At 37.0% G+C, this 24803-nt stretch overlaps 1 protein-coding gene across 7 annotated transcripts in view; it reads right to left on the bottom strand.

Moving 5' to 3' along the window:
- GOLGA4 (golgin A4) overlaps positions 1-24803 on the bottom strand; it is a 112022-nt gene that overhangs the window by 39229 nt on the left and 47990 nt on the right. For 6 of the 7 annotated variants that reach the window (XR_014250769.1, XR_014250771.1, XR_014250772.1 and 3 more), the window contains 6 exons: positions 18534-18632; positions 17456-17585; positions 15792-15979; positions 15423-15506; positions 13085-13232; positions 2126-2304 (listed from right to left, as the gene is read on the bottom strand). Coding sequence is in view for 3 of the 7 variants with exons in the window: in XM_082412710.1 (XP_082268836.1) it covers positions 2126-2304; positions 13085-13232; positions 15423-15506; positions 15792-15979; positions 17456-17585; positions 18534-18632 (828 nt within the window). In the remaining 4 variants the exon portion in view is untranslated. The remainder of the gene's footprint in view (positions 1-2125; positions 2305-13084; positions 13233-15422; positions 15507-15791; positions 15980-17455; positions 17586-18533; positions 18633-24803) is intronic. The other variant, XR_014250770.1, reaches the window with a different exon arrangement.

Genomic DNA, 24803 nt, shown 5'->3' with positions numbered 1-24803 from the left:
AGCCCTGGTCTGGGAAGATCCCACATTCTGCGGAGCAACTAAGCCTGTGTACCACAACTACTGAACCTGCGCTCTAGAGCCCGTGAGCCACAAGTACGGAAGCCCACACATCTAGAGTCCGTGCTCTGCAACAAGAGAAGCCACCATAGTGAGAGGCCTGCGCACCACAACAAAGAGTAGCCCCCGCTCACCTCAACTGGAGAAAAGCCCATGCACAGCAACAAAGACCCAACACAGCCAAACATAAATAAAATAAAATAATTTAATTTTAAAAAAAAACAAACTTGGTGTGATAGAAGGCAAAGTTACCAGGGTCTGGGGATGGAGAGATGGGAAGATGTTGGTCAAAGGATACAAAAAAAAAAAAAAAAGTGTTAGATGAGAAAAATAAAAAAAAATTTTTAATCTCAACTGAGAATGTGTTTTTAAAGCAGAACAAAAATCCAGATAGCATTTAAGGAAAAGAAAACTTTCTGCATAGCCAAAAATAACCCAAAACAAAAGCAAATCATAAACAAAGACAACAAATAACAAACTGAGAAAATTATTTGGATAAACGCACCTTATATCCAATGGCTAATTCTTACTATAAGTAAAAAGCTTCTATGAATCAGTAAGAAAAAGACCAACAGCCCAAGAGGAAAATGAATCAAGGATCTGATTGGGCAACTCAAAAAGGAAAACTATAAATTCCTGTAAACATACAAAAACACCTTTGCCATACTGGTAACAGATATGCATATTAAAACTACAGGACTTCCCTGGTGGCGCAGTGGTTAAGAACCCGCCTGCCAATGCAGGGGACATGGGTTCGAGCCCTGGTCCGGGAAGATTCCACATGCCGCGGAGCAACTAAAGCCTGTGCGCCACAACTACTGAGCCTGCGCTCTAGAGCCCACGAGCCACAACTACTGAGCCCATGTGCCACAACTGCTGAAGCCCACGTGCCTAGAGCCCATGCTCCACAACAAGAGAAGCCACTGCAGTTAGAAGCCCGCGTGCACCGCAATGAAGAGTAGCCCCTGCTCAACACAACTAGAGAAAAGCCCACGTGCAGCAATGAAGACCCAATGCAGCCAAAAATAAACAAACAAATAAATAAATTTATTTTAAAAAAAACTACAATGATGTCATTATTTTAACTTAGCTGGGAAAGATAAAAAAATTCAGGTAATACCGTCTTTGTGGGGGGGGGAACATATTCTAATACATTGCTCATGGGGGGGGAACATATTCTAATACATTGCTCATGAGTATAAACTGTCCTCCACTGAGCTTGTAGCAACTATCCAATAAGTATAAATACACGTAATTTTTTCCTAGATTCCACTTCTAGGAATCTATTCTAAAGAAACACAGATGTGAGCAAATACAATAAGGATATTCACAATTTCGAACAGTAAAAACTGAAAGGCTAAATATCCATCAGCAGAAGACTGATTAAATTATGAGCTATTCATACAATTAAGTCCTGAGCAGTCCTTAAAACAAATAGGGCATCATTATCAACTCAATAATAAAGAACAACCTCCAAGACAGATTATTAAGTGGAAAAGCAAAATACAGATCAGTAAAAATAACATGCCATCGTTTGTGTTTAAAAAAAAATAAAATAAAGAGACTCCCCCGGTGGTCCAGTGGTTAAGAATCCGCCTTCCAATGCAGGGGACGTGGGTTTGATCCCTGGACAGGGAACTAAGATCCCACATGCCGCGGGGCAACTAAGCCCACGTGCCGCGACTACTGAGCCTGCACGCTCGCGCACCACAACTAGAGAGAAGCCTGCGCACCGCGATGGAAGATCCCGCACGCTACAATGAAGATCCCACGTGCTGCAAGTAAGACCCAATGTAGCCAAATAAATAACTTAGTTAATTAATTAAAGAGAGGATTAGAAAACATAAGAGAGAAATTATATGCAGAGACTATCTCTGGGAAGTATAGCCAAAAAGTATAGCCATTTCTCTATCAAAGTGCTTTTTTCCTATATCCTAAACATCACGAAATGATCAAGGTCTCAAACAAAATACAAATTAACTCTTTTTTACTATCAAAGATGTAGGAAAAGCATAAGACTTAAGTTTCAACACTGCCGTAGCCCATTTCAATCCAGAATTATTCTTACTTTCATTACATCAACCACCTCCTGTTTCACGTGGCCTAATTCTTGTTGAAGTCTGTTACGCTCTTCCTCACTTGTTTTTTCAATGGCTTTTATTTGCTCCTCCATTTCTGCTTTCATTTTTCTCCGTGCTTCTTCTGTTTTTTGGGCTGTACTCAAGGCTTTTTCAAGTTCCTCAAAAGCTATAATGAAAACAGCAGAAAACAAGTATCTCAAGAAATACTATCATTGAGCTAAAGTGTTTTACATTCAATTTATGGGAACTAAGAGCAGCAGTAGCAGAAGAGGTTAAAAAACTCATCACTGTTTTAAGCCAAGAGATATCTGAGTAGTTAAAAGCCACAGAAATGTCCAGTCACTGAAAGCAATTTGTCATTGAATTCTGGATACAGATCTTAAGATTGCTTATATGAACTTAAGCTCAGAAGTTAGAAAAAATATTAAATTACTAAAGATTGCCCACTCTCCCCACAAGTGTCCTTATGGATAGCAAATTCAAAGAAATGAAGACTTGTACCTACTTCTGTAGTATATAATTCCAATTGCTTTTTTGTTTGTGATGCAGTTCTTATCTAATTATCTAATTATTATCAATTATCTAATAATTATCTAATTATTATCAATAATTAGGTAATACTATTGTATACTCACTAGGACATTTTTAAGAATGAAAAAATTATTCTTTGACTAATCTTATTTTTAAAAACCTCTTAACCATATGATAACAGCAGGGTTGGTTTTTTTTTAAATATTTACTGTCTGAATCACATATTTAAACAATGTATTTTGATATGAAACCTACTACTTGTGTAAGTTTCAAATTAGTGTAGTTAACTAGAAAGAAATCTTTACCTGAGTCAACGTGTATAAAAAGGTACTACCAGCAGGGAGTTCTTGGGTGAAATAAGTAAGAATTCAGGCCCTTAAAAAATAATCATCTAGGCTAGAGTAGTAAGATCTTTAAGGACAGCTCACCCAGTATCAAACAAAATCAGATATGATGGGTGCAAGGGCTGGGTAACTAGACACCAAAAATATATGTGTGTGTGTTTATGTATATTTGTGTGTATATGCGTGTGTGTGTATATAAGTATTTGTGTATGCATGTGTGCACTGCATATGTGTGCAAACATACACTTTCCCTCTCTCTCCCCTTCTTTCTCTCTCTACTGACAGAATAGTATCCTGTGAAAATCCTACGGCTATTATCATCCTAGACTATTTCCTTTAGTCCTCACAGACTAGAAGACACCAGACTTCCCTTTACCAAAGAGGTGAACTATAAATAAAACATCAGTTTTCAAGATGGGTTTTAATCCTTTTAAGAAACATATATCCAGAGGTGACAGTTCATTGACGTGTAGTATTTTCACTCCCAGTGGTATAAGAAATGTGGAACTTCAACCTACGATATCTCATTTAAAAGCCCCTTTATTAACCACAATTTGACTTAACAGACAGTGGTTTGGGCAAAGGAATTACATACGTGAAGCAAACACGTATTCTAAAGCATTTTCTTAATGATGAACTGTAGTAGGTATAGAAAAAAGCAAGAGAAAGGTTGAATTCTGGTAACAACCGGGAAACACAACTTACTTTGCTCACTACGTTAAAAAAAAAAAAAAAAAAAAACCACTTCTCTGGCAACCATGTTTTTGATATTAAAAAAATCTACCCAATTTATTCATTTTATATGCGCAAAGTATAAAACTATAGCTCAAATAAGGTCTAAATTTCAAAGGCATATTAATTAGCTGAAATTATTTTTAAAGATTCCTACTCCAACTCTACTGATACTTGGCTGTAAACACCAAGATGATAATCCTTAGACATAAATATGTTGGTAAATAAAGTATTTAAAGGGAAATGCTCTTTGTTTTAGTTAGATATTCTTTTACTATAAATTCTGGTGTCGAGCATTAAGAATCATCTCTTGCTAGGAATAAGAAATTAGTTTCCTAATTTCTCAAAAACGAGTGGAGTAAACTGATCAATTACAGGAAAGAAATTTTGTAACAGAGTGCTTACTGCTTAGTTTGAGCTGAAGGTTTAAATCTGGGAAAGAAAAACATGGAAAAAAGGAATGACGATATTTTTAAATGCTTATTAGATGTCATCACAATCTTTTCCTTACTGCTAATATTCGGCATGTAAGATTGCACTTACATTAGCACTTCTAAGCACTTCACAGAAATATCTTAAATCAGGCTCTAGAGAACCTGAAGATAGTTTTGATATTCTTCCAGCAAGACAGTTTTAAATGAAAAACTTTTGTCAATTAAGCAAAATAAAACAAAACTGTACACAGTCAATACCAAGTGAATTTTCATTGTTTTCTTTAAATTCCAGAATCCAATATAGTATAAAAATAGATGTAGTGCTCTCACTTTCTCAAATAACAACAAAAAAATCTATGCCACAAAGTTCCTATTTGGATATAATTTTCCAATAGTTAACTTTTCTAACCATACTCAGTAAATTTTAGTATATTCTCCTATATTATATTCTAATTTTAGTGTTTAATCCTCCAAAATAGCTTTCCTAAGTCACTTGATTACCCATGATATAATGATTAAGGTAGGACAGATCTGGTTCCAAAGTTCTTTTCATCTAAATTTAATCCTTTCTTCCTACTTTCTGCCACCTTGTCAGAGAACCATATAATTTTATACCTAAAAAGACACCTTTGAGATGTCCTCATTCAAATGCAAGAACTGAGTCATCCAACTTCTCCTTCAGATGATAAATCAACTTAAATATACAGGATTTAAGGAACAATCCTTAACTTGCATTATTTTTTAAAACTAAGAATGCTGACATTGATCAAGCTCAGCTGAGAAATAATATACCTTACTAAACCAGAATTTCTGAACCAATCAATTACTGATGGCTTCTAACTCTCAACAAAATGCAGCATGTTATTATACCTCTGACAGACATACAAAAACTCACTGCTTTCCATCTCCATCTTGCTTTATGAAAATCTTAAGACCCCCAAAATAAAATAAAATTTTAAAGAGGCAATAAAACACATTTCTATATCCACATACAGAAAACTTATTTTAAACCCACTCTACACTCTACCACAAATGAAGCCACTTCCTTACAGGAAGTCTGCGTCCAACAATGAGTCCCATTTCAATGTTGAAGGAGGATATACTGAGAGCTTACTTACTAACCAGAAACATCTCACCTTCTGCTCTTGCAACCATCAGACATAGTAAAGTGGTGTCCTTAGCCTGTAATATTCTCAAGTGAATTCCCCACTCTTTCCAAAATAAAACTATGCTAGGATTTTAATGTTGAGTACTAAAGAAGTATGTTCTGAATGTCTACATAATTTGTCTTCCAATTACCAACACAGGATAAGTGAGTGGGGAGAAAGAAAGCGTGCATCAGCCCCAGCTGACAAGTCTTCTGCCAACATGCAAGAGTGCACAGAGAAACCATGGTCACAGCACACATCAACAGGAAGGCTAAGCACGAACTGCCGCCAAATGTTGCAAGAACACGTTGTGTTCTTCCAAAGCAAAATTCAATGTATCTCAGGCAATTTTTGCTTTAAAAAAAAAAAAAAAACTTTGAAAATATTTCTAGAAAAAATTGAATGTACCTTAAGAATGGTCCTCTATCAGTTAAGAAAAACACAAGGCAGACCTTTTATTGCTGGCTCATCACTTTCCCCTTCAGATGAGGTTTACTCACGTCCATGGGAATTATGAAAATGGACAAATGCTCACTATATGAGTTAAATGAGAAAGGGTGGCAATCTACAGCTCAATAATCCAACCATTCATTCATCATATATTTATTAGATGTTTGACATCTGCCAAGCATATGTTAGGCATTGGGTGATATAAAGAAAATATTTCACAAAAAGACAGTTGAAGTAATAAGGCAGGCGGGGGGTGGGGGAGAGGTGTATAAAAGAACTAATTGTCAGGCTAAGCTAGGAAGAATGTGGCATTTGCTTTTGCCACTTCACTGTCTTTCCCCCTCCTCATCCTCAATGTCCTAACCAATCATAATAAATAACCAATGCCGGAATTCTGAGATTCTAGGCAGCATTATTGTTTTGTTGCACTGTCCCAGGGGACACTTTACTGTAAAAATAACAAGACCCACTCTACTCCCCCTGCAGGGAAGAAGCAAAGAGGCAGAAATGTGGAAAGGCTGCCACCTCTAGATTAAAAAGCTAATTAATAACATCAAGAATGAATAAGTAAGCCACTGCTTATTTCTTTATCCCAGCAAAAAAGCTGCTAAAATGCATGTGATATAAAACCAAAAAAACACAGCTAGTACTATGAAATGAATGAAATGCAAATTAACAGAAAAAAACAACAAAAAGATTTATCAGAATTCCCATCCAATCATCAAGTGTCTTGTGAATAAAAGCAAAAGTCTAGAGCAGCAGTTTTCAAAGTGTGGTCCACAAATCCTAGGGTCATGAGACCCTTTCTGAGGGTCTATGAGGTCCTCCTGTTTCTAGATACACATCTGCATCAGGGCAGATGTTCTTCATATAATTTAACCAAGATAATATATCACAACAGATTGAATGTAGAAACAGGCATGAAAATCCCACTATCTTCTATTAAGCCAAACAATAAGATAAGGAAAAATGTAAAATAATGCCATTCTTCACACTAAATTGTGTTTTGGGAAATATGGGTAATTTTCATAAAAGTATTCAATACTTACATGTAATAGGTTTATAATTATTATTTTAAAATGAACTTTAAAAAAATTTCTTAGTTTTAATTTCTAATATAATAAATATCAATCCATATAACCCACACAAACAAATACTCTTTGGAAACCTCAGTAAGCTTTAAGAGTGTAAGGAGATCCCTGTGATTAAAAAGTTTGAAAACCACTGGTCTGGAGTTTACATAAATGAAAATAAAATAATGCTACCACCCAGTGGCATAAACCAGATATTGCAATACTTATAAGTTGGGGCCTTCAGAAATTTAATAAATATCACATGTGCAATGGAAATCTACTTTTCAAGCCACTTCCCAAAATACAAAACAGGATTCACTCTAAGGATTAACTATGCTTTGACCTTTAAAATTTTTACAGATCTATCCAAATTTCATGCACTCCTTATATTAACCATGCAAATTTAACTATCAAATACTTTGAAAACATCAGGATGATCTTGAAAAATATTAGGCTAAAGCTAAGTAAATTTAATTAAATGGAAAATATGATTCTGTAGCAAAGAAATGTGTTCCTCTAGTTGCTGGTGCTTTCCAGTAACAGTGACATTTCCAGGGACATAAATAAGTGCAGGCTGACAATGACTTTCTAAAGGTATGTATGTACAGCTACTATTGTAGAAATGTATCAAGCGCCTACAAATACACGACTATGAAATAAAAAACCTATATTAAATTAAAATCTAATTCCATTTAAAATAATAAAATTTTCCAACAGGTGTTCATTCAGTGCCAAAATGTGTACATACTACTCACCTAACATGGCATACTTAAATTCAACTTTAATTCATACTCTTTTGCCTGAGAAACATGGAATTTTCTTTGTAAAGCTTATTCTAAGTACCCATGATAAGAAAAAACAGCCCTTACCCCAGTCCTGTTCATACAAGGCTTGGGAAAGGCACCATGATTCACTTATTGGCATGTGTGGATGCACAAAAATAAGATGTTTTGTGAGACTTAAGACTCCAAGAAAACTGTTACATAAATTATCAACAACTAACAAAGCACTTAAATACACATGTGATTTTTGTTTGTTATATAAATATGCATAAATCTTATACATTATTTAAAAATAAACTCTATTCTAAAGGGTCCTTCAAATAAATGTTCCACTGAATGTCTTTGGTATACCAGGTCTGTACTATACAAATGAAAAAGAAACTTATTTCCTGCACAAACACAACATGACAATAAAAAAGCAAAGAATGTTGTGAGCTAATCTACATTTTAAAATGCAGCCAATCATATAAAACAGAGAACTTCAGCAAAGACAGGGTACATGAAAGGGAAACAGGGTTTACAAAAGTCAGTGCACTCTGGAAACTTTCCTAATCCGAGCAGAATATTTTATTCATTTTGCACAGCTGTGGGCAAGAACATTTTAAGGACAGGGTATTAATACTACGATATGGGTTCTTTTTTGTAATGGCTATATTTAAATCTCTTAAAGGCAATTAACAAAAAAGACTAAAAGTCTATGGGTAAGACTTTATCCGGAGAAAAAATTCAAGGATGGAATAAGCTGTATTACAAAGTTGTTATAGTATTCTTCAGAAAAGTGAAAGTAGAAAATAATCTAGGTGCTGATCAATAGGGAGATGGTTAATGATGTACATGCATTCTGACAAAGCCATTAAAATGTTAGTACTTTAGCAACAAGTAAAACTACTCCTAATATAATGCTAAATAAAGAAAAAGGAGCATACAAAATTATATGGACAATTATGATTACAATCGTATAAAATAAGGATTGAGAAAAGACTAAATGGAAGTGTACTGAAACAACAGCAACGTGCTTTCATTTCCTCTATTTTCCAATTTTTGGGTAATATACTACATTAATGATTAGCCAGCTACTCTACCTCCTATCCCAGGTAAAACATACACACACATGCACACAAAGAATACCCAAGACCTAGCGTGAACTTTAGCAGCATTAACATTCTGCACGGGTGCTGCATTGAAGAGGTACTATTCTAGACAATCAGTAATAATACCTAGTACCTAAAAAAACACCATCACATACTTAAGCTGAATCACCAGAATTCTCCAAATTTAAAATCTGGTTACTTGAAGATATGACCATCTGTTTTTAAGTAACACCTAGAAAGGAATACTATCAACAGTTGTAGTAAAATGCTTGTAACAAATATATTTATTTTTGGTTTTCTTTATTCACTGAAATAATTTTAACAAAAGTGCTATAGTATTGTACTTCAGAAAACATGCCTACCAGTTCCACTGTAGAGTAGAGTAAGTACTACAAGCTGATACAGCATCAAGTAGGCATGTTACCATATTCCCATAGTCTTGGTATTTTATGACAGTACTATTCTTTTTAAAATCAGAGACACTCAGATTTCCTTTGTCCTCCAACATATGAGAAGCATCACAGTTTGTCTAGAAAAACTATGAGAAGCAGTGCAATAGACTGTTTTCTAAGAAAAGTAGTGAGGAATGTATTTGAGCCGCATTTTGATCTCCAGAATAAGTGAGCCCCCAAAAGTAGCTATTTGTCTACTAATATCCACATGTCAAGAACTGCTAAATATATGAGTTAAATTTTTTACAATCAAAAATGCATTAGAAGACTTCAGATCCTTTGATAATTATTTTATGTAGACACATTACTTCTAAAAACCTTAACAACCACAAACTTTAATGTTAGTGTTTCCTTCACATGGCCAGCTCTTATGTGTTTTTTAGCCTTTGAATTTTAAATCTAAGAAAGAGAAAGACAAACATTTAACAGAGCAATTGAATTCTCCAAGAGCCAAATGATGTTTATAAAAATTTATGAAAACTCTATTTCCTTTACAAAGACCTTTTCTTACTTTTAGTACTAAATTGGGACTTTTCTGTCAATTGGCATATGCATTTTATATTTGAACTAAGAATCACATTATATTAGAACAATTCTGTTCAGACTTAACTAAAGCCATCAGATGAAATTCAGTTGATGCACAAAACTAACTTTCATTATAGATTTAAAGGGCAACATCTTCAATATGGAATCAGTCTGTTACAACTTTCTATCATAAACCTCAATAATTATGACTACAAATATAATTTTGAAAATATCTATAAAAGCACTCATAACTGTGTTATCCAAAGACTTTCCAAAATAAATATATCTATTAAATAACTGCAAATCTTAATTCTCTCCTTAAGTATTTATTAACTTTAAATATTTTGACAGTATTATTAACAGATAAGTTTCTCAACTTATAGGCTATGAAATATTACAAAAATAGTTTTATGAAAATCACATTTAAAGACAAAATACATAAGAGTACAATCTACCATGCATAAAATAAATAAGGTACAAAGATATATTGTACAGCACAAGAAATACAGCCAATGTTTTGTAATAACTATAAATGGAGTATAACCTTTAAAAATTGTGAATCACTATGTTGTACACCTGAAACTTATGTAATACTGTACACCAACTATACCTCAATTGTAAAAATAAATAAATAAAGACAAAATACATCTGTGTTTTGGAGAAGCAAGAGAAGGAAGACTGTATTACAAAAGAGTTGACTGGAACAGCAGCCTGGGAAATTTTTACCTTACATATGAATTAACTGTATTATTTTGTCTGCCTTTTTATCAATCATGTGCCCCTTTTTACTTGTTATTCATGGGTTTCTACCTCCTCACAAGATGCACCTCAGTTTTAAAAGGAAATGTAATCCCTGACCAGCATTATTTTCTCTCAGCTGGCTACAAAAGTCAACAAAAGCAGTCCTAAAAATGAAAAGGCTTGACATGAGAAGCTGAGACTCTGCATTAGGTTTTCTGTTCACGGAAAGCAAACCTGTTTAACAGCATCTCACGAGTCTACAGCTGCTTCAGTGAAGTCTTTAGAGATTAGAATCTGAGAGATTCTACCTATTAATGCTCTCTGAAGGGAAATCTTAGGCTTTGGGGGAGCAAATTTGTAAATTTCCCAGCCACTTGTCAATAAAACAACTAGGGCTTCCCTGGTGGCACAGTGGTTGAGAGTCCGCCTGCCAAGGCAGGGGACGCGGGTTCGAGCCCTGGTCCAGGAGGATCCCACATGCCGTGGAGCAACGGAGCCTGTGCGCCACGGCTGCCGGGCCTGTGCTCTAGAGCCCGTGCTCCACAACAAGAGGAGCCACCGCAATGAGAGGCCCGTGCACTGCAAAGAAGAGTGGCCCCTGCTCGCCACAGCTGGGGAGAGCCCGTGTGCAGCAGCGAAGACCCAACACAGCCAAAAATAAATAATAAATAAATAAATTTATTTTAAAATAAATAAATAAAAAATTTTTTAAAATAAATAAAACAACTATAAGGAGATGAGGAGATATTTATGAGCACAACCAACTGCCTCTCTTATCCAGATCCATTCCTTTCCTTAAACCTTACACTCTGGTTTCTAAAATCATTTCTGAAACTGCATCCTGGGAATCAAATCCTCATGCAAATTAAAAGACATTTCAAAAATCTTCATCCTACCTCCCCCACTTTTGGAAATGCCTCCTATATTCCCCCAGAAGCATAAGTATCCGCAATTCCTCTGACTTCTCAGGTTACTTTTTTTGTTCTCATTTATGTCTCTTTGCCAAACTCAGTATCTCTGTGTTAAGAGCACAGGCTCTGGACTCAAAATGCCCGGATTCAAATACTGACTACACATTTACTCTCTGTGGGTGAATGTAAGCAAGTTACTTAACTTCTATGTTCCTACGTTTTCTTGTCTCCTTTCTTATTTGTGAAATGAGGATAATAGTAATACCCAAGTCATAGAAATTTTGAGGATTAAATACAAATACATACACAAGTGAATATGAGCAAGGCATTCATGACAGAGCCTTGCATAAAGTAAGTGCTGGCTATTAGTAGCAGCAGCCGCTAAGGCTACCACCGCTTCTACTACCAGTAAAACAATCTTTCAGAGAAATCAGCCTCTTCTACAGATCGAACCATAGGCTTCAACCTTAGGCTAACAACTCCTAAAAGATGTTCCGATTTTTTATTTCCAAATTCCTACAGGTCAATTCCATCTGGAAACCTCATGATAGGCCCAAATTCAAAGAATCTAAGCAAACTCACCATTTCACTCTATTCCTCAGCGTTCCCATTTAGACTTCCTATTCTGACTTCACCTGATTCATTCGGTCTCCTAACCTTAAAACTCTGGCGTCATCTTGGACTCCTACTTTTCTTCTGCCCCTCCAAGTTAACTGGATACCAAATTCTGCAAATTTGACCCTTCCTCTCCTTCCCAGACCCACCATCCTAGTCAAGGTGGCCAAAGCTCTCAGTTCCCAAAGCCTGTATTTCTACCCTTGCCTTTAAGTTTGACTTTCCACTTCATTTCTTTTCTACATACAACACTGGCTTCCATCACATTATGCTTTCCTATTACTGGTTTCCTTGTTTACCAAAGTCTAAACTCAGCTACTCACTTTTACAGACTTTAACAGTCAGTTCCTTCACAATCCAACTTCACTTCCCACTTCAGCAAGAATGGTTTCCAGTTGACACACACACCCCCTATGGTCACTGGGCCCGTTTATGATCTTAAATCTGAAATATGTGCTGCCCCCATCTCTCTGTTTAGGCCCATTCTATTCATTATCTGAGGCCCAAGTCAACTCACATCCTCACTAACCTAAAGGCACCAGCTCACCCTGCTCTCTCCTCTTTCTAGCATCTCTACTTTCTTTCCGAGCATTATTCAGTATCATACCTTGCTGAATACTGGTCTGTACACTTTACAGTCTAGCATTTATTGGGTCAAAACATAATGCAGTTATGTATAACACTGAATTATTCCATCATTCTCTTAAAAAGCAGACTACATCTTATACTTTTTATTTACCCTAGAGCATCCAAAAGGTAGCAGTTATTTAAGATGTACCATGCTGTGCCTACCTGGGGAGTCTCAAAGTTGTAAACCTGAATTTTGATAGTCTATGGCAGTGGTCAGCAAACATTTTCTATAAAAGGCCAGATAATAAATACTTTAGGCTTTGCAGGGCTCTACATAAACAGGCCAGGCATGGGCTGCATTTTACCCATAGGCCATAGTTTACCAACCCCTGCCTCTTCTGAGGAACAGTCCCAGTGTCTTTATAAAGAGTCTCTACAGTTAAACATTTTTATCCATATTTAACTAATTTTTCTAAATGTTGGTTGGTCAAGCACTTTACATGACTTTTGATTTCTAACATAAAACAAGTAACCCCTGAGTTCTTACCAGCTCTTTCAGATTTTTCTTTCTGTTCCCGTAATTCCTCTCCCTGGCTAGTCATCTGCTTGATGCGACTACGAAGTTGGGCAATTTCTTCTTCTTTGATTTCCAGGGTTTCATGCATCTGACGTTTTGTCTCTGCTATTACCATCCCCTAAACAGAAGTGCAGACTCTAAAGCGTTTGCGTAACAAAACTGCATTATCAATAGCACATATCAAACTTACTTTAAAGGGCAGAAAACATAACGTCTCTTACTAAGTACAACATACGAATTATTTTAGTATTTCACAAACTGAAGTCTGTGTCCTGTGTATATACTACACTATATACTACAATAACTTCAGTTACCTGGCATATCAGCGTATTCTTAATATAAAAAATTATTTTAATAATAACTTTAATCTTTTAATAACAACACATTTTAGTTAAAAGATTTATTTTATAATCTTTATATATGTGTACTATAATTTTCCCTATCTTAGTAAACAGTTTACATTGAACAAAATATAGCCATTAGTACTTGGCTCAGAACCAGTCATGAACTACAATTATTGAACTGCGCTGTAACATGGGGAAAGCCCCAGAGGCTGCTGAGAGTATAAGGTTATTGCTGCCACACTGGATGGACCAAGACTGCGGTACAGAGCTACCTGGTTTTTCTCTTTCCTCTTGTGACAGTCTCTGGTCCCAACACCACTCCTTATTACTGTCAGTGAGGCATTCCTCCAATTTGCTAATTGCTACTGTCTTCCCACTCTCTGGATAATCTACACAAGAAATGAAGGTCGCTAGGGGGAAAATATAATCAAATAGTATATATTAAATCAGTCATTTGCAACTAACAAAAAATGGGTGGTTCAACTTGTCTCTTGAAACATAAGACTCTGTGACAGCTATTTTATGATATTAAGCAGAGTATTACCTTACTTCCAGGGTTTGTCAACCCTTGCTTTAGGGTATGACTCTTTCAGATGGCTAATATTAATGAACAGATTAAAAACCAGGTAAGTGGGGCATTATTATACAAAATTCCAAAAGAAAATCGTGGGCCTTCAGTTTCTTCAAAAACCAAAGCACAATGGAAAAAAGAGAGAGAGAGAGAGAGGTGGAATCTATAGATTAAAAGAAGCCTTAAGAGTCACATCAACCGACTGTAATGAAAGAACCTCATTTGGATCCTGATTCATAAAAATGGGAAAGAAATGTATGAGACAAAAGGGAAAATCTGAAACTGTCTAGGTAGTTGATTGTACAAAGGAATTGTTATTAAATTTTTAGATGTGATCATGATAATGTGGTTATATTTTTATTTAAAAAAAGACCTTTATTTTAAATATACATTAAAATACTTATGGAAGAAATGATAAGATTTCTTAGATTTGCTCTAAAACAAGCCTGGGATGAGGGTACTGGGGGCTGGGAATGTACACATGAAACAAAATTAGCCAGGAGATGTTAACTGTTGAAGTTGGGTGATGGGTTCATAGAAATTCCTTTTATTAATCTTTGTACTTTTGTAAATGTTTTAAGTTTTTCATAATAAAAAGTTGTTTGTTTTTTTTTTTTAAAGAGGGCCTTCATGAAGTTTATGGAATAGAATCCAGCAAAATGAATAGGATGAAAAAACTGCCAATACATTTCAATAGCAGAACAGCTCTAACATGTTCTTAATTACATGGTCACTTAAAATACTGCAGCTATAAAGTACCATATTAAAGAACACGGTGGATGGTGTGGAACTAACTGGAAGCTACTTTTAAAAAAAGGACCCACGAACCCAGTGCTGAAAGGCTTTGGTCAAAACTGTTTTGCCCATGAATTTTTTAGCTGTCTTTGCTTCCATAGCTAAAGTTTCTGTTCCAACTCTAAACTGCCAATCTCACCTATACATTCTAAACTTTATTTGCAGAAATTTCTGTTTACGCTAACGTATACATTACCACTTCTTTACTTTTTAGGCAATTTATCTGTGAGATTAATCTGTTTCCATTATATTTGAAAGACAATACTTATATCATTCACATTTAGCAATGGCTTAACTGTAAATAATTTAACTTTTCTCTAAAAAGTAGTAATGTTCTGTAAACAAATTTCTTTTGCAACAGTATTCTAATCTATAAATCAAAATGCTGACTGGGATCAAGAAATCACAGATTCAGCTTCACATGATACAAAACTAATGCTAATGGTTATATAAATCTAGAAATTAAAACAAAAAGATTTTTCATGGAAGCAGCTGTAATAATTTTGGAAAGCAGAAGTCTGAATGCTTCCAATTGCTTCCAAAAATGAATTGGGGTGCCCCTTGACAAATTTTAGTATCATAAGTTTTGTTGTTTTACCTTATCTTGTTCAAGCTGTTCAATTAAGTTCTTTGCATCACGCAACTGAGTGATAAGTTTAGTCTTCTCAGCCATATGAAGCTCCTAAAAAAATTTTAAAAGTTCATTTCCATCTCTAATAAAGCTTCTCCTCATATGAGAACTCTAAACATTTTCTCTAATTTGAATACTCCTACAAGTCTAATAGGAGAAGAGAACACAGGATGTGTCAAAAGGATGGTAAATGCTATGAAGCCCAGGGCACTCAGGAGCCCTTTCCATGCTGTCTACGGAGGAAGGGGGAAGGCTTTCCAGAGGAGGTGCAGGCCACGCTGGGGCCTGTGGATCTAGCACAGGGCTGCGTTAAACCACAATCATTTTCTCTTTTACCTTCATCTTTTCTAGTTCTTGAAGTCTTTCATCTAGTTGTTCTTGCAGGGCTTCTTTTTCACTGGTTAACAGCATACATTGCTCCTTATGCGACCGAATGGTTTCCTTACAGCGCTGCAGTAGATTCTCTTGACGCTTAACTCTTTGCTGAAGTATTTCCAGTGTTTTAGCAGAAGCTCCATCTCCCACTATTAATAAAGCAGCATAAGCAGGGGCAGTCAGTGAGGAATCTAAGGGCTCCCTGGGAACAGCTACTCTGTTAGTGCACAAGACTGCATTCCCATTCCAACACTCTGCTATACTCTGAGCCAGATTGAGAAGAGAGGGGTGCCCTTCCAAACCTCTATTCTGCCACTATTTGTGTGATCTGCTGCTGAAGAAGCTGTGTAGTACATTCACCTCTTCTTCTGTGGTTCAACCCCAACCCAAATGGCACAAAACACTCAAGAGTTAACTAACGTTAACTGAATCCACCCTCCTTCAAAGACAGTTTGATGACCATCTTTTGGTATTTACAAGTGCCTCCCATGTCTTAGCGCCAATCCCCAAAGGATCACTAAAGTATTCCTTCCAAAGCATTCTAATCTCATCCAGAGAGGAGTTCTGGCAAGTACAGCTTTCTGCATCTCCTTACATTTATGACATAGCCCAGGGGTGTTTCAGGAGCCCTTACAGATTGGTTGCTCAGATAAATGGCTGCTCAGCACCTGACTCCAGCACTGGCTGGACCAGAAGTTTATCACAAATCTCTTTGTGATAAAGCTAGTAAATAAAAAGTGGGAAGTTTACTAAATAGGTACCACAAAGCCTCAAAGAGTAGGGAGGGCTACAATTGGATTTTAAAACATAATTTAACTATTCCCTTTTACAATTACAAAGCAAATAATAGGGCAAATATTGGCATCTTTGAATGTAGAAATACGTAAGCAATAATACTTAAAAACTAAAAGAGACAAATAGTGACAAAGAGCATATTCCTTAATCTTGAGCAGACTTTTAACCTTTTTGTATGAAATCTAGCTACTGCTATCAGTAAAACAGTATAATATAATGAATTTCAATTACAATGAAAATGTGGTGCTACTCACAGACTTTCAAGTGTCAAAACAATTACTCACTTTCTCCTGGAAAACAATAAACAAAGAGCCCAAAAAACCATCAAAACTCTTGCATCTGCTAAAAACAGGTCCAAAATGGAGGCTTAAGCTAAGCCCCACATCACCAAACTGAGACTTAATTACAGTTTCAGCCTCTCCCAGAAATGGAATCTGAAACCAGTCCATCAGGAATCACCTGGTCAACACTAGGGAGGTCACATGCCTGACAGACCCCTGCATCCCCTAAAGGAAAGGGACCTTGTCACAATCAATTCACTTTTTGCTACTATAACTTCCTTGTCCCACTCCCTTCTGCCTGTGAAAGTCTTTCATTTTGTACAGCTCCCAGGAGCTCTTTTCTATCTGCTAGAAGGGGTACTGCCTGATTCATGAATGGTCTAATTAAGTCAATAAGATCTCTAAAATTGACTCAGTTGAATCTTTCTGGAAATATTAGGGTCAGGGACACTTTACTTCTACCTCAGCCCATGTCTACTACTTCCTGCCCTAATCACTCACCATCCTCCTCTAGTTTTTAACGTAACCTTCTGACAAGCTGAAGCTTACCTACTGGCTCTACATCACCATCTGTGTCCTCTTTAGTGACACCTTCAGCCTCTGGTTCCATCTGCGAGAGTGGTTTTGGTAAATCAGCATTCATTGGGCCATTTCGTAACCGCTGTTTCAGCAAAGAAACCTAAAATAAAAAAATGTCCTTCATTAGAAAAAAACCAAGAGAAACTTTGGCAGTAGTGCTTTCCTTGAAACAGAGAAGGAATAGAGTAAAAGATACCCTTTTTGCTATAATGGGGAGGGGGGGAAATCAAAATAAAAAATTTACTCCTAATGCTGCTGATTTTGATATTTGCTATTTTCAATGATAGCTTAGCCAGAAGATACAATAAATCAAAAATTATCCTTAAGGGGCTTCCCTGGTGGCGCAGTGGTTGAGAATCTGCCTGCCAATGCAGGGGACACGGGTTCGAGCCCTGGTCTGGGAAGATCCCACATGCCGCAGAGCAACTAGGCCCGTGAGCCACAATTACTGAGCCTGCGCGTCTGGAGCCTGTGCTCCGCAACAAGAGAGGCCCCGATAGTGAGAGGCCCGCGCACCGCGATGAAGAGTGGCCCCCACTTGCGGCAACTAGAGAAAACCCTCGCACAGAAACGAAGACCCAGCACAGCCATAAATAAATAAATTTTTAAAAAAAAGCCAGACCCTTAGCTCTTAAAAAAAAAAAAAAAATTATCCTTAAAATTAATTGAGGAAAAGCAAAGAGTTTTAAAAATTGGCCATTTTGGGACTTCCTGGTGGTCCAGTGGTTAAGAATCCGCCTCCCAATGCAGGGGATGTGGGTTCGATTCGATCCCTGGTAAGGGAACTAAGATCCCACATGCCGCAGGGCAACTAAGCCCGCACGCTCTGGAGCCAACGAACCACAACTAGAGAGAAGCTCGCGCGCCACAATGAAAGATCCTGCATGCTGCAATGAAGATCCCGCATGCCACAACTAAGACTCAATGCAGCCAAATAAATAAATAAATGTTTTAAAAGGCCATTTTTTAAACATCTGGAACCTATTAGATATCCCATCAAAACCCCTTTATTTTTCTTTATCCAAAAATTCCACACTTCTTTTTTTACCTGAGTCTGAAGGACACTGATATACTGATCTTTTTCCTCTAAAGATGCATCAAACTCCTCTTGGAGATGTTTTTTTGCTTGCTGGTCCATTTGGAGCTCCTAAAAGGTAAAGGATTCATAAGCAGTTTTCAGTACAAGACAAAAAATACAAACCTAAAATTTTCAAAGTTTAAAAACTCATCAATCCAGATTTGCATTACTCTTAAGGTAAGGTAAGAGCAACAATAATTAAAGAATAATCAGAATTTAAAACATTAGTACTTACCCCAACAAATAATTCTGTTCCTTAAAGAATATGAAAATCCAAGAAGAAAAAGTATACTACTTAATTACAGTTTCAGCCTCTCCCAGAACTTATACTTATAGATCTGTAATCACTGCTCAATCGATAATTATGTAGAGAGGATTAAAAAAATTAGTTACTTAAGATAAAGGTAAAATTTTATCCTACTTTAAGACATCTTACTGCTTGCGCTATCTTATATTCACTTGATCTAAAATGGAATTGTTATATACTAAATAGATAATCAATAGAACCTTCCTCCTCCCAATACATGAAAGTGATCAACAGTCAAAATCAGAAGCCTCCTCAAATGAAAAGGTTGACCTAGGTTGATCACCAAACAGTGAAATTTCAACTTCCTGACATGCTGCTTTCCTTAAGTCATTAATGAGCCTCCCTAACTAAATCCAATGGTCTTTACCTCTCCACTACACCAGTCACTAATAATCACCTCCTCAACTGAGGTACCTGCTTTCTGCGGCTTCAGCGCTCCTACCTATATTCCTGTCTCTCAGAGTTTCCACTGTGCCCTTCACTGATTCTCTCGGCAAATATCCCTCTGGGCTCAGTTCTGTGTCCTCAGGGCTTCTCCCTTACACTTGCTCCATTAGAATGTTGCAGATTAACACCTGGAACACAGTGGATATCCCATCAAAACCCCACAATTTTTCTGGGATTCCTACTTTTCTAATTCTCTAAGCTCAAAATATTCAAAGTCACATTTTACTTATCTTTTGTTGACCTCTGCACATAACCAAATTCTTTCATTACTTTCTCTACAATGTTTAGGTCCTTTTTCCACATCCAAAACCATAATCCCAATCTCTAATAATCTTGATGATTAATTTCCTTCAGTAGCCTTCTAGAGAAAATTCTTACCTCAAGTCTACCTCTGATTTAATCCATCCCTCACACATTTGCTAAAAAACTTTCCTCAAACACTACTTTCAAGGACTTACAAGCAACGCCTTCTTCTTGAATTGTTTCAAATTTACTAATTCTCAAAACACTGAGGTACTAACTGTCCTCTACTCTCCCCCACACCCACATGGTCCCAAGATCTCAGCACATTTACTGTTCCTCTCACTACGGACTCCTGGCTTGACCTCCCCCGGCAGTAGGAGTCTCCAAATGCTGGTGTTCAGGTCAAGACGTGTTTTTCTTAGATCTAAATTTCTTTCATCTAAACAACTGTACTTTATTCTGAGACTGTGTCCTTCCTAATTTTTTTTATTATTAAAAAAAAAAACTTTCTTGCATGAAATAATGACAATAGAAGAATCTGGTTCCTTATTCTCAATGTCCTCACTTGAAAAAAATAAAAGTAGCCCTATGACAAGTCTCCTTTCCCCCATTTCTGGAAGGAACTGGAAGGTAATTTCTCAGTCTCTGAAATCCAAAAGTCTGGAAAGCACTGTCCCCCCACCCATGACTCTGCACAGGCCAATTCTTTAGTAAGGACCAGCTGCACATCTCCTTAATAGCAATGCAGTCCTTTACTTTCTTTAAAATTCATTTCTTCCAAATAATTTCCTACATTCTACCATACTAGACTCTGTTACATGGCATCCCTACCAGCCCACAAAAACTTCTCAATTTATATTATGATTTTCCGGTTTTGAATGTTTTCATCTCCTCATCTTAGGTTAAGAAGTCCTTGGATACAACAAAAGCATTTTTTTTTTTTTTTGGCCTTGCCTCACGACTTCCAGGAATCTCAGTTCCCCGGCCAGGAATTGAACCCAGGCCATGGTAGTGAGAGCGCTGAATCCTAACCATTAGACCACCAGGGAATTCCCCAGAAACATCTTTTAATCATGTCCCCTTCTCCCTCCTCCTGCTACATTAGACTATTCAACCAATAAGTACTCCATAAACAATAAAGACCACAGTTATAAAAGAACTTAAGAACTGTCAACTTATATCCTGACTACAGCCCACAGGGTAGCTAGCCAGCTGTCCAACACCACCATGATAGAGATTTCACTAGCTCCAGAACTAGACCCTACTATCTGGGGTTACCTTCCACTTTCAGGAAGTTCTGATTAGACCCTTGGGGTCACTAAGAACAAATCTAATCCTTCTTCCATGTGATAGTACTTCTAAACTCTGAAGCCAGGCAAAATCAAACCCTGATTTTTCTCCCAACAAACCTAATCTTCTCCCACTATACCCTGTCTCAGCAAACGATGCCACCATTTGCCATCACTCAAGCCCAAATTCTTGGGGTCAATTTTGACTCCTCTCTTTTCCCCCATGTCCAATCATCAGCAAACCCTCAAAGTAGATAGCAACCTGACCATTTCTCACCACCTCTATCCCTACCCCCACTATAGCTGCAAGAGTCTGTTAACCACCCCCAAATTACAATGAACATAATTTTCATTTTACTTCACCAAAAAGATTGTTGGTTAGGAAAAACAAAAAGATCCTGAAATACCTAACAGAAGGGACAGGTTAGCCTTAGAAGTTGCCACTGACTGTTTATGCAGGCAAATGATACTCTATAGCTAAATAAGACATTCTTGGATCATTACAGGCACACCTTGGAAATACTGTGGATTCAGTTCCAGACCAACACAATAAAGTAAGTACTGCAATAAAGCAAGTCACACAAATTTTTTGGTTTCCCAGTGCATATAAAAGTTATGTTTACACTATAATCTACAAAGTGTGCAACAGCATTCTGCTTTTTAAAAAATGTACTAACCTTAATTTTAAAAATATTTTATCGCTAAAAGATACTAATCATCATCTCACAACACAAGGTTGCCACAAACCTTCAATTTGTAAAAAGTCAGGATCTCTGAAGCGTAATAAAGTGAAGTGCAATAAAACTAGGTCTGGCGGGGTGGACTCAAGATGGCGTACTAGGAGGACAGAGAATTCGCGTCTCCTCACAACTGGGGCACTGACCAGGCACCGGTTGGGGACCATGGACACCTAAGGGGACAGGAGGAACCCCCAGCAACCGGTGATCTCTCCTTTTGGCTTGTCACCCCCCCCCTTTTTTTTCTTTGTTCTGTTGTGGTTTTACTTTACCTTGTTGCAGTTGTTTCAAGTATAGTTTTATTTTTCCTCTTATATTTTTTATCTTTCTAATTTTATTTTGTCTTCTATTCTTTGATATTGTACTGCTCCTTTTTTTCTTTCTTTCTTTCTTTCTTTCTTTCTTTTTTTTTTTTTTTTTACCATGCCACGAAGCTTGTGGGATCTTGGTTCCCAGGCTGGAGGTCGGCCCCAGCTCCTGTGGTGGGAGGTCTGAGTCCAAACCCCTGTACTAACAGAGAACCTCAGACCCCAGGGAATATCAATCGGAGTGAGGCCTCCCAGAGGTCCTCATCTCAGCACCAAGACCCAGCTCTATCCAACTGCCTGCAAACTCCAGTGCTGGATATCTCAGGCCAAACAACCAGTAAGTCAGGAATACAGCACCAGCCATCAAAAAAAAAAAAAAGACAAAAAAAGTTGTTAGAGACGAAGGAGCAAGGTAAAAACCTACAAGACCAAATAAATGAAGACAAAAAAGGCAACCTGCATGAAAAAGAATTCAGAGTAGGGGCTTCCCTGGTGGTGCAGTGGTTGAGAATCTGTCTGCCAATGCAGGAGACACGGGTTCGAGCCCTGGTCTGGGAAGATCCCACATGCCACGGAGCAACTAGGCCCGTGAGCCACAACTACTGAGCCTGCACGACTGGAGCCTGTGCTCCGCAACAAGAGAGGCCACGACAGTGAGAGCCCTGCGCACTGTGATGAAGAGTGGCCCCCACTTGCTGCAACTAGAGAAGGCCCTCACACAGAAACAAAGACCCAACACACCCAAAAAAAAAAATAAATAAATAAATAGAATGCACCCATGGGTCCTTACAGTGCTTGTGGGTGCTGTCACACTTTAAAAAAAAAAAAAAAAAAGAATTCAGAGTAATTAATGATAGTAAAGATGATCCAAAATCTTGGAAACAGAATGGAGAAAATACAAGAAACATTTAACAAGGATCTAGACGAACTAAAGCGCAAACAAACAGGGATGAACAACACAATTACTGAAATTAAAAATACTCTAGAAGGAATCAGTAACAGAATAACTGAGGCAGAAGAATGGATAAGTGAGCTGGAAGATAAAATTGTGGAAATAACTGCCAGGGAACAGAATAAAGAAAAAAGAATGAAAAGAATTGAGGACAGTCTCAGAGACTCTGGGACAACATTAAACGCACCAACATTCGAATTATAGGGGTCCCAGAAGAAGAAGAGAAAAAGAAAGTGTCTGAGAAAATATTTGAAGACATTATAGTCGAAAACTTCCCTAACATGGGAAATGAAATAGTCAATCAAGTCCAGGAAGCACAGAGAGTACCATACAGGATAAACTCAAAGAGAAACATGCTGAGATGCATATTAATCAAACTATCAAAAATTAAATACAAAGAAAAAATATTGAAAGCAGCAAGGGAAAAGCAACAAATAACATACGAGGGAATCCCCATAAGGTTAACAGCTGATCTTTCAGCAGAAATTCTGCAAGCCAGAAGGGAGTGGCAGGACATATTTAAAGTGATGAAAGGGAAAAACCTACAACCAAGATTACTCTACCCAGCAAGGATCTCATTCAGATTTGACAGAGAAATTAAAGCCTTTACAGATAAGCAAAAGTTAAGAGAATTCAGCACCACCAAGCCAGCTTTACAACAAACACTAAAGGAAATTCTCTAGGCAGGAAACATAAGAGAAGGAAAAGACCCATAAAAAACAACCCAAAACAATTAAGAAAATGGTAAGAGGAACATACATATCGATAACTACCTTAAATGTAAATGGATTAAATGCTCCCACCAAAAGACACAGACTGGCTGGATGGATACAAAAACAAGACCCGTATATATGCTGTCTACAAGAGATCCACTTCAGGCCTAGGGACACATACAGACTGAAACTGAGAGGACGGAAAAAGATATGCCATGCAAATGGAAATCAAAAGAAAGATGGAGTAGCAATTCTCATATCAGACAAAATAGACTTTAAAATAAAGACTGTTACAAGAGACAAAGAAGAACACTACATAATGATCAAGGGATCAATCCAAGAAGAAGATATAACAATTATAAATATTTATGCACCCAGCATAGGAGCACCTCAATACATAAGGCAAATGCTAACAGCCATACAAGGGGAAATCGACAGTAACACAACCATAGTAGGGGACTTTAACACCTCACTTTCACCAATGGACAGATCATCCAAAATGAAAATAAATAAGGAAACACAAGCTTTCAATGACACATTAAACACGATGGACTTAACTGATATTTATAGGACATTCCATCTGAAAACAATAGAATACACTTTCTTCTCAAGTGCTCATGGAACATTCTCCAGGATAAACCATATCCTGGGTCACAAATCAAGCCTCGGTAAATTTAAGAAAACTGAAATCATATCAAGTATCTTTTCCGACCACAACACTATGAGACTAGGCATCAATTACAGGAAAAAAACTGTAAAAAATACAAACACGTGGAGGCTAAACAATATGCTACTAGATAAGCAAGAGATCACTGAAGAAATCAAAGAGAAAATCAAAAAATACCTAAAACAAATGACAATGAAAACACAACGACCCAAAAACTATGGGATGCAGCAAAAGCAGTTCTAAGAGGGAAGTTTATAGCAATACAATCCTACTTAAAGAAACAAGAAAAGTCTCAAATAAACCACCTAACCTTACACCTAAAGCAATCAGAGAAAGAAGAACAAAAAAAAAACCCAAAGTTAACGGAAGGAAAGAAATCATAAAGATCAGATTAGAAATAAATGAAAAAGAAATGAAAGAAACAATAGCAAAGATCAAGAAAACTAAAAGCTGGTTCTTTGAGAAGATAAACAAAATTGATAAACCATTAGGCAGACTCATCAAGAAAAAAAGGGAGAAGACTCAAATCAACAGAATTAGAAATGAAAAAGGAGAAGTAACAACTGACACTGCAGAA

This window comes from Balaenoptera physalus, assembly GCF_965194825.1.
Source record: "Balaenoptera physalus genome assembly, chromosome: 11".
Classification (NCBI taxonomy): Eukaryota; Metazoa; Chordata; class Mammalia; order Artiodactyla; family Balaenopteridae; genus Balaenoptera; species Balaenoptera physalus.
The sequence above is the reverse complement of the archived record's forward strand: the minus strand, read 5'-3'. Positions and strand labels throughout refer to the sequence as shown.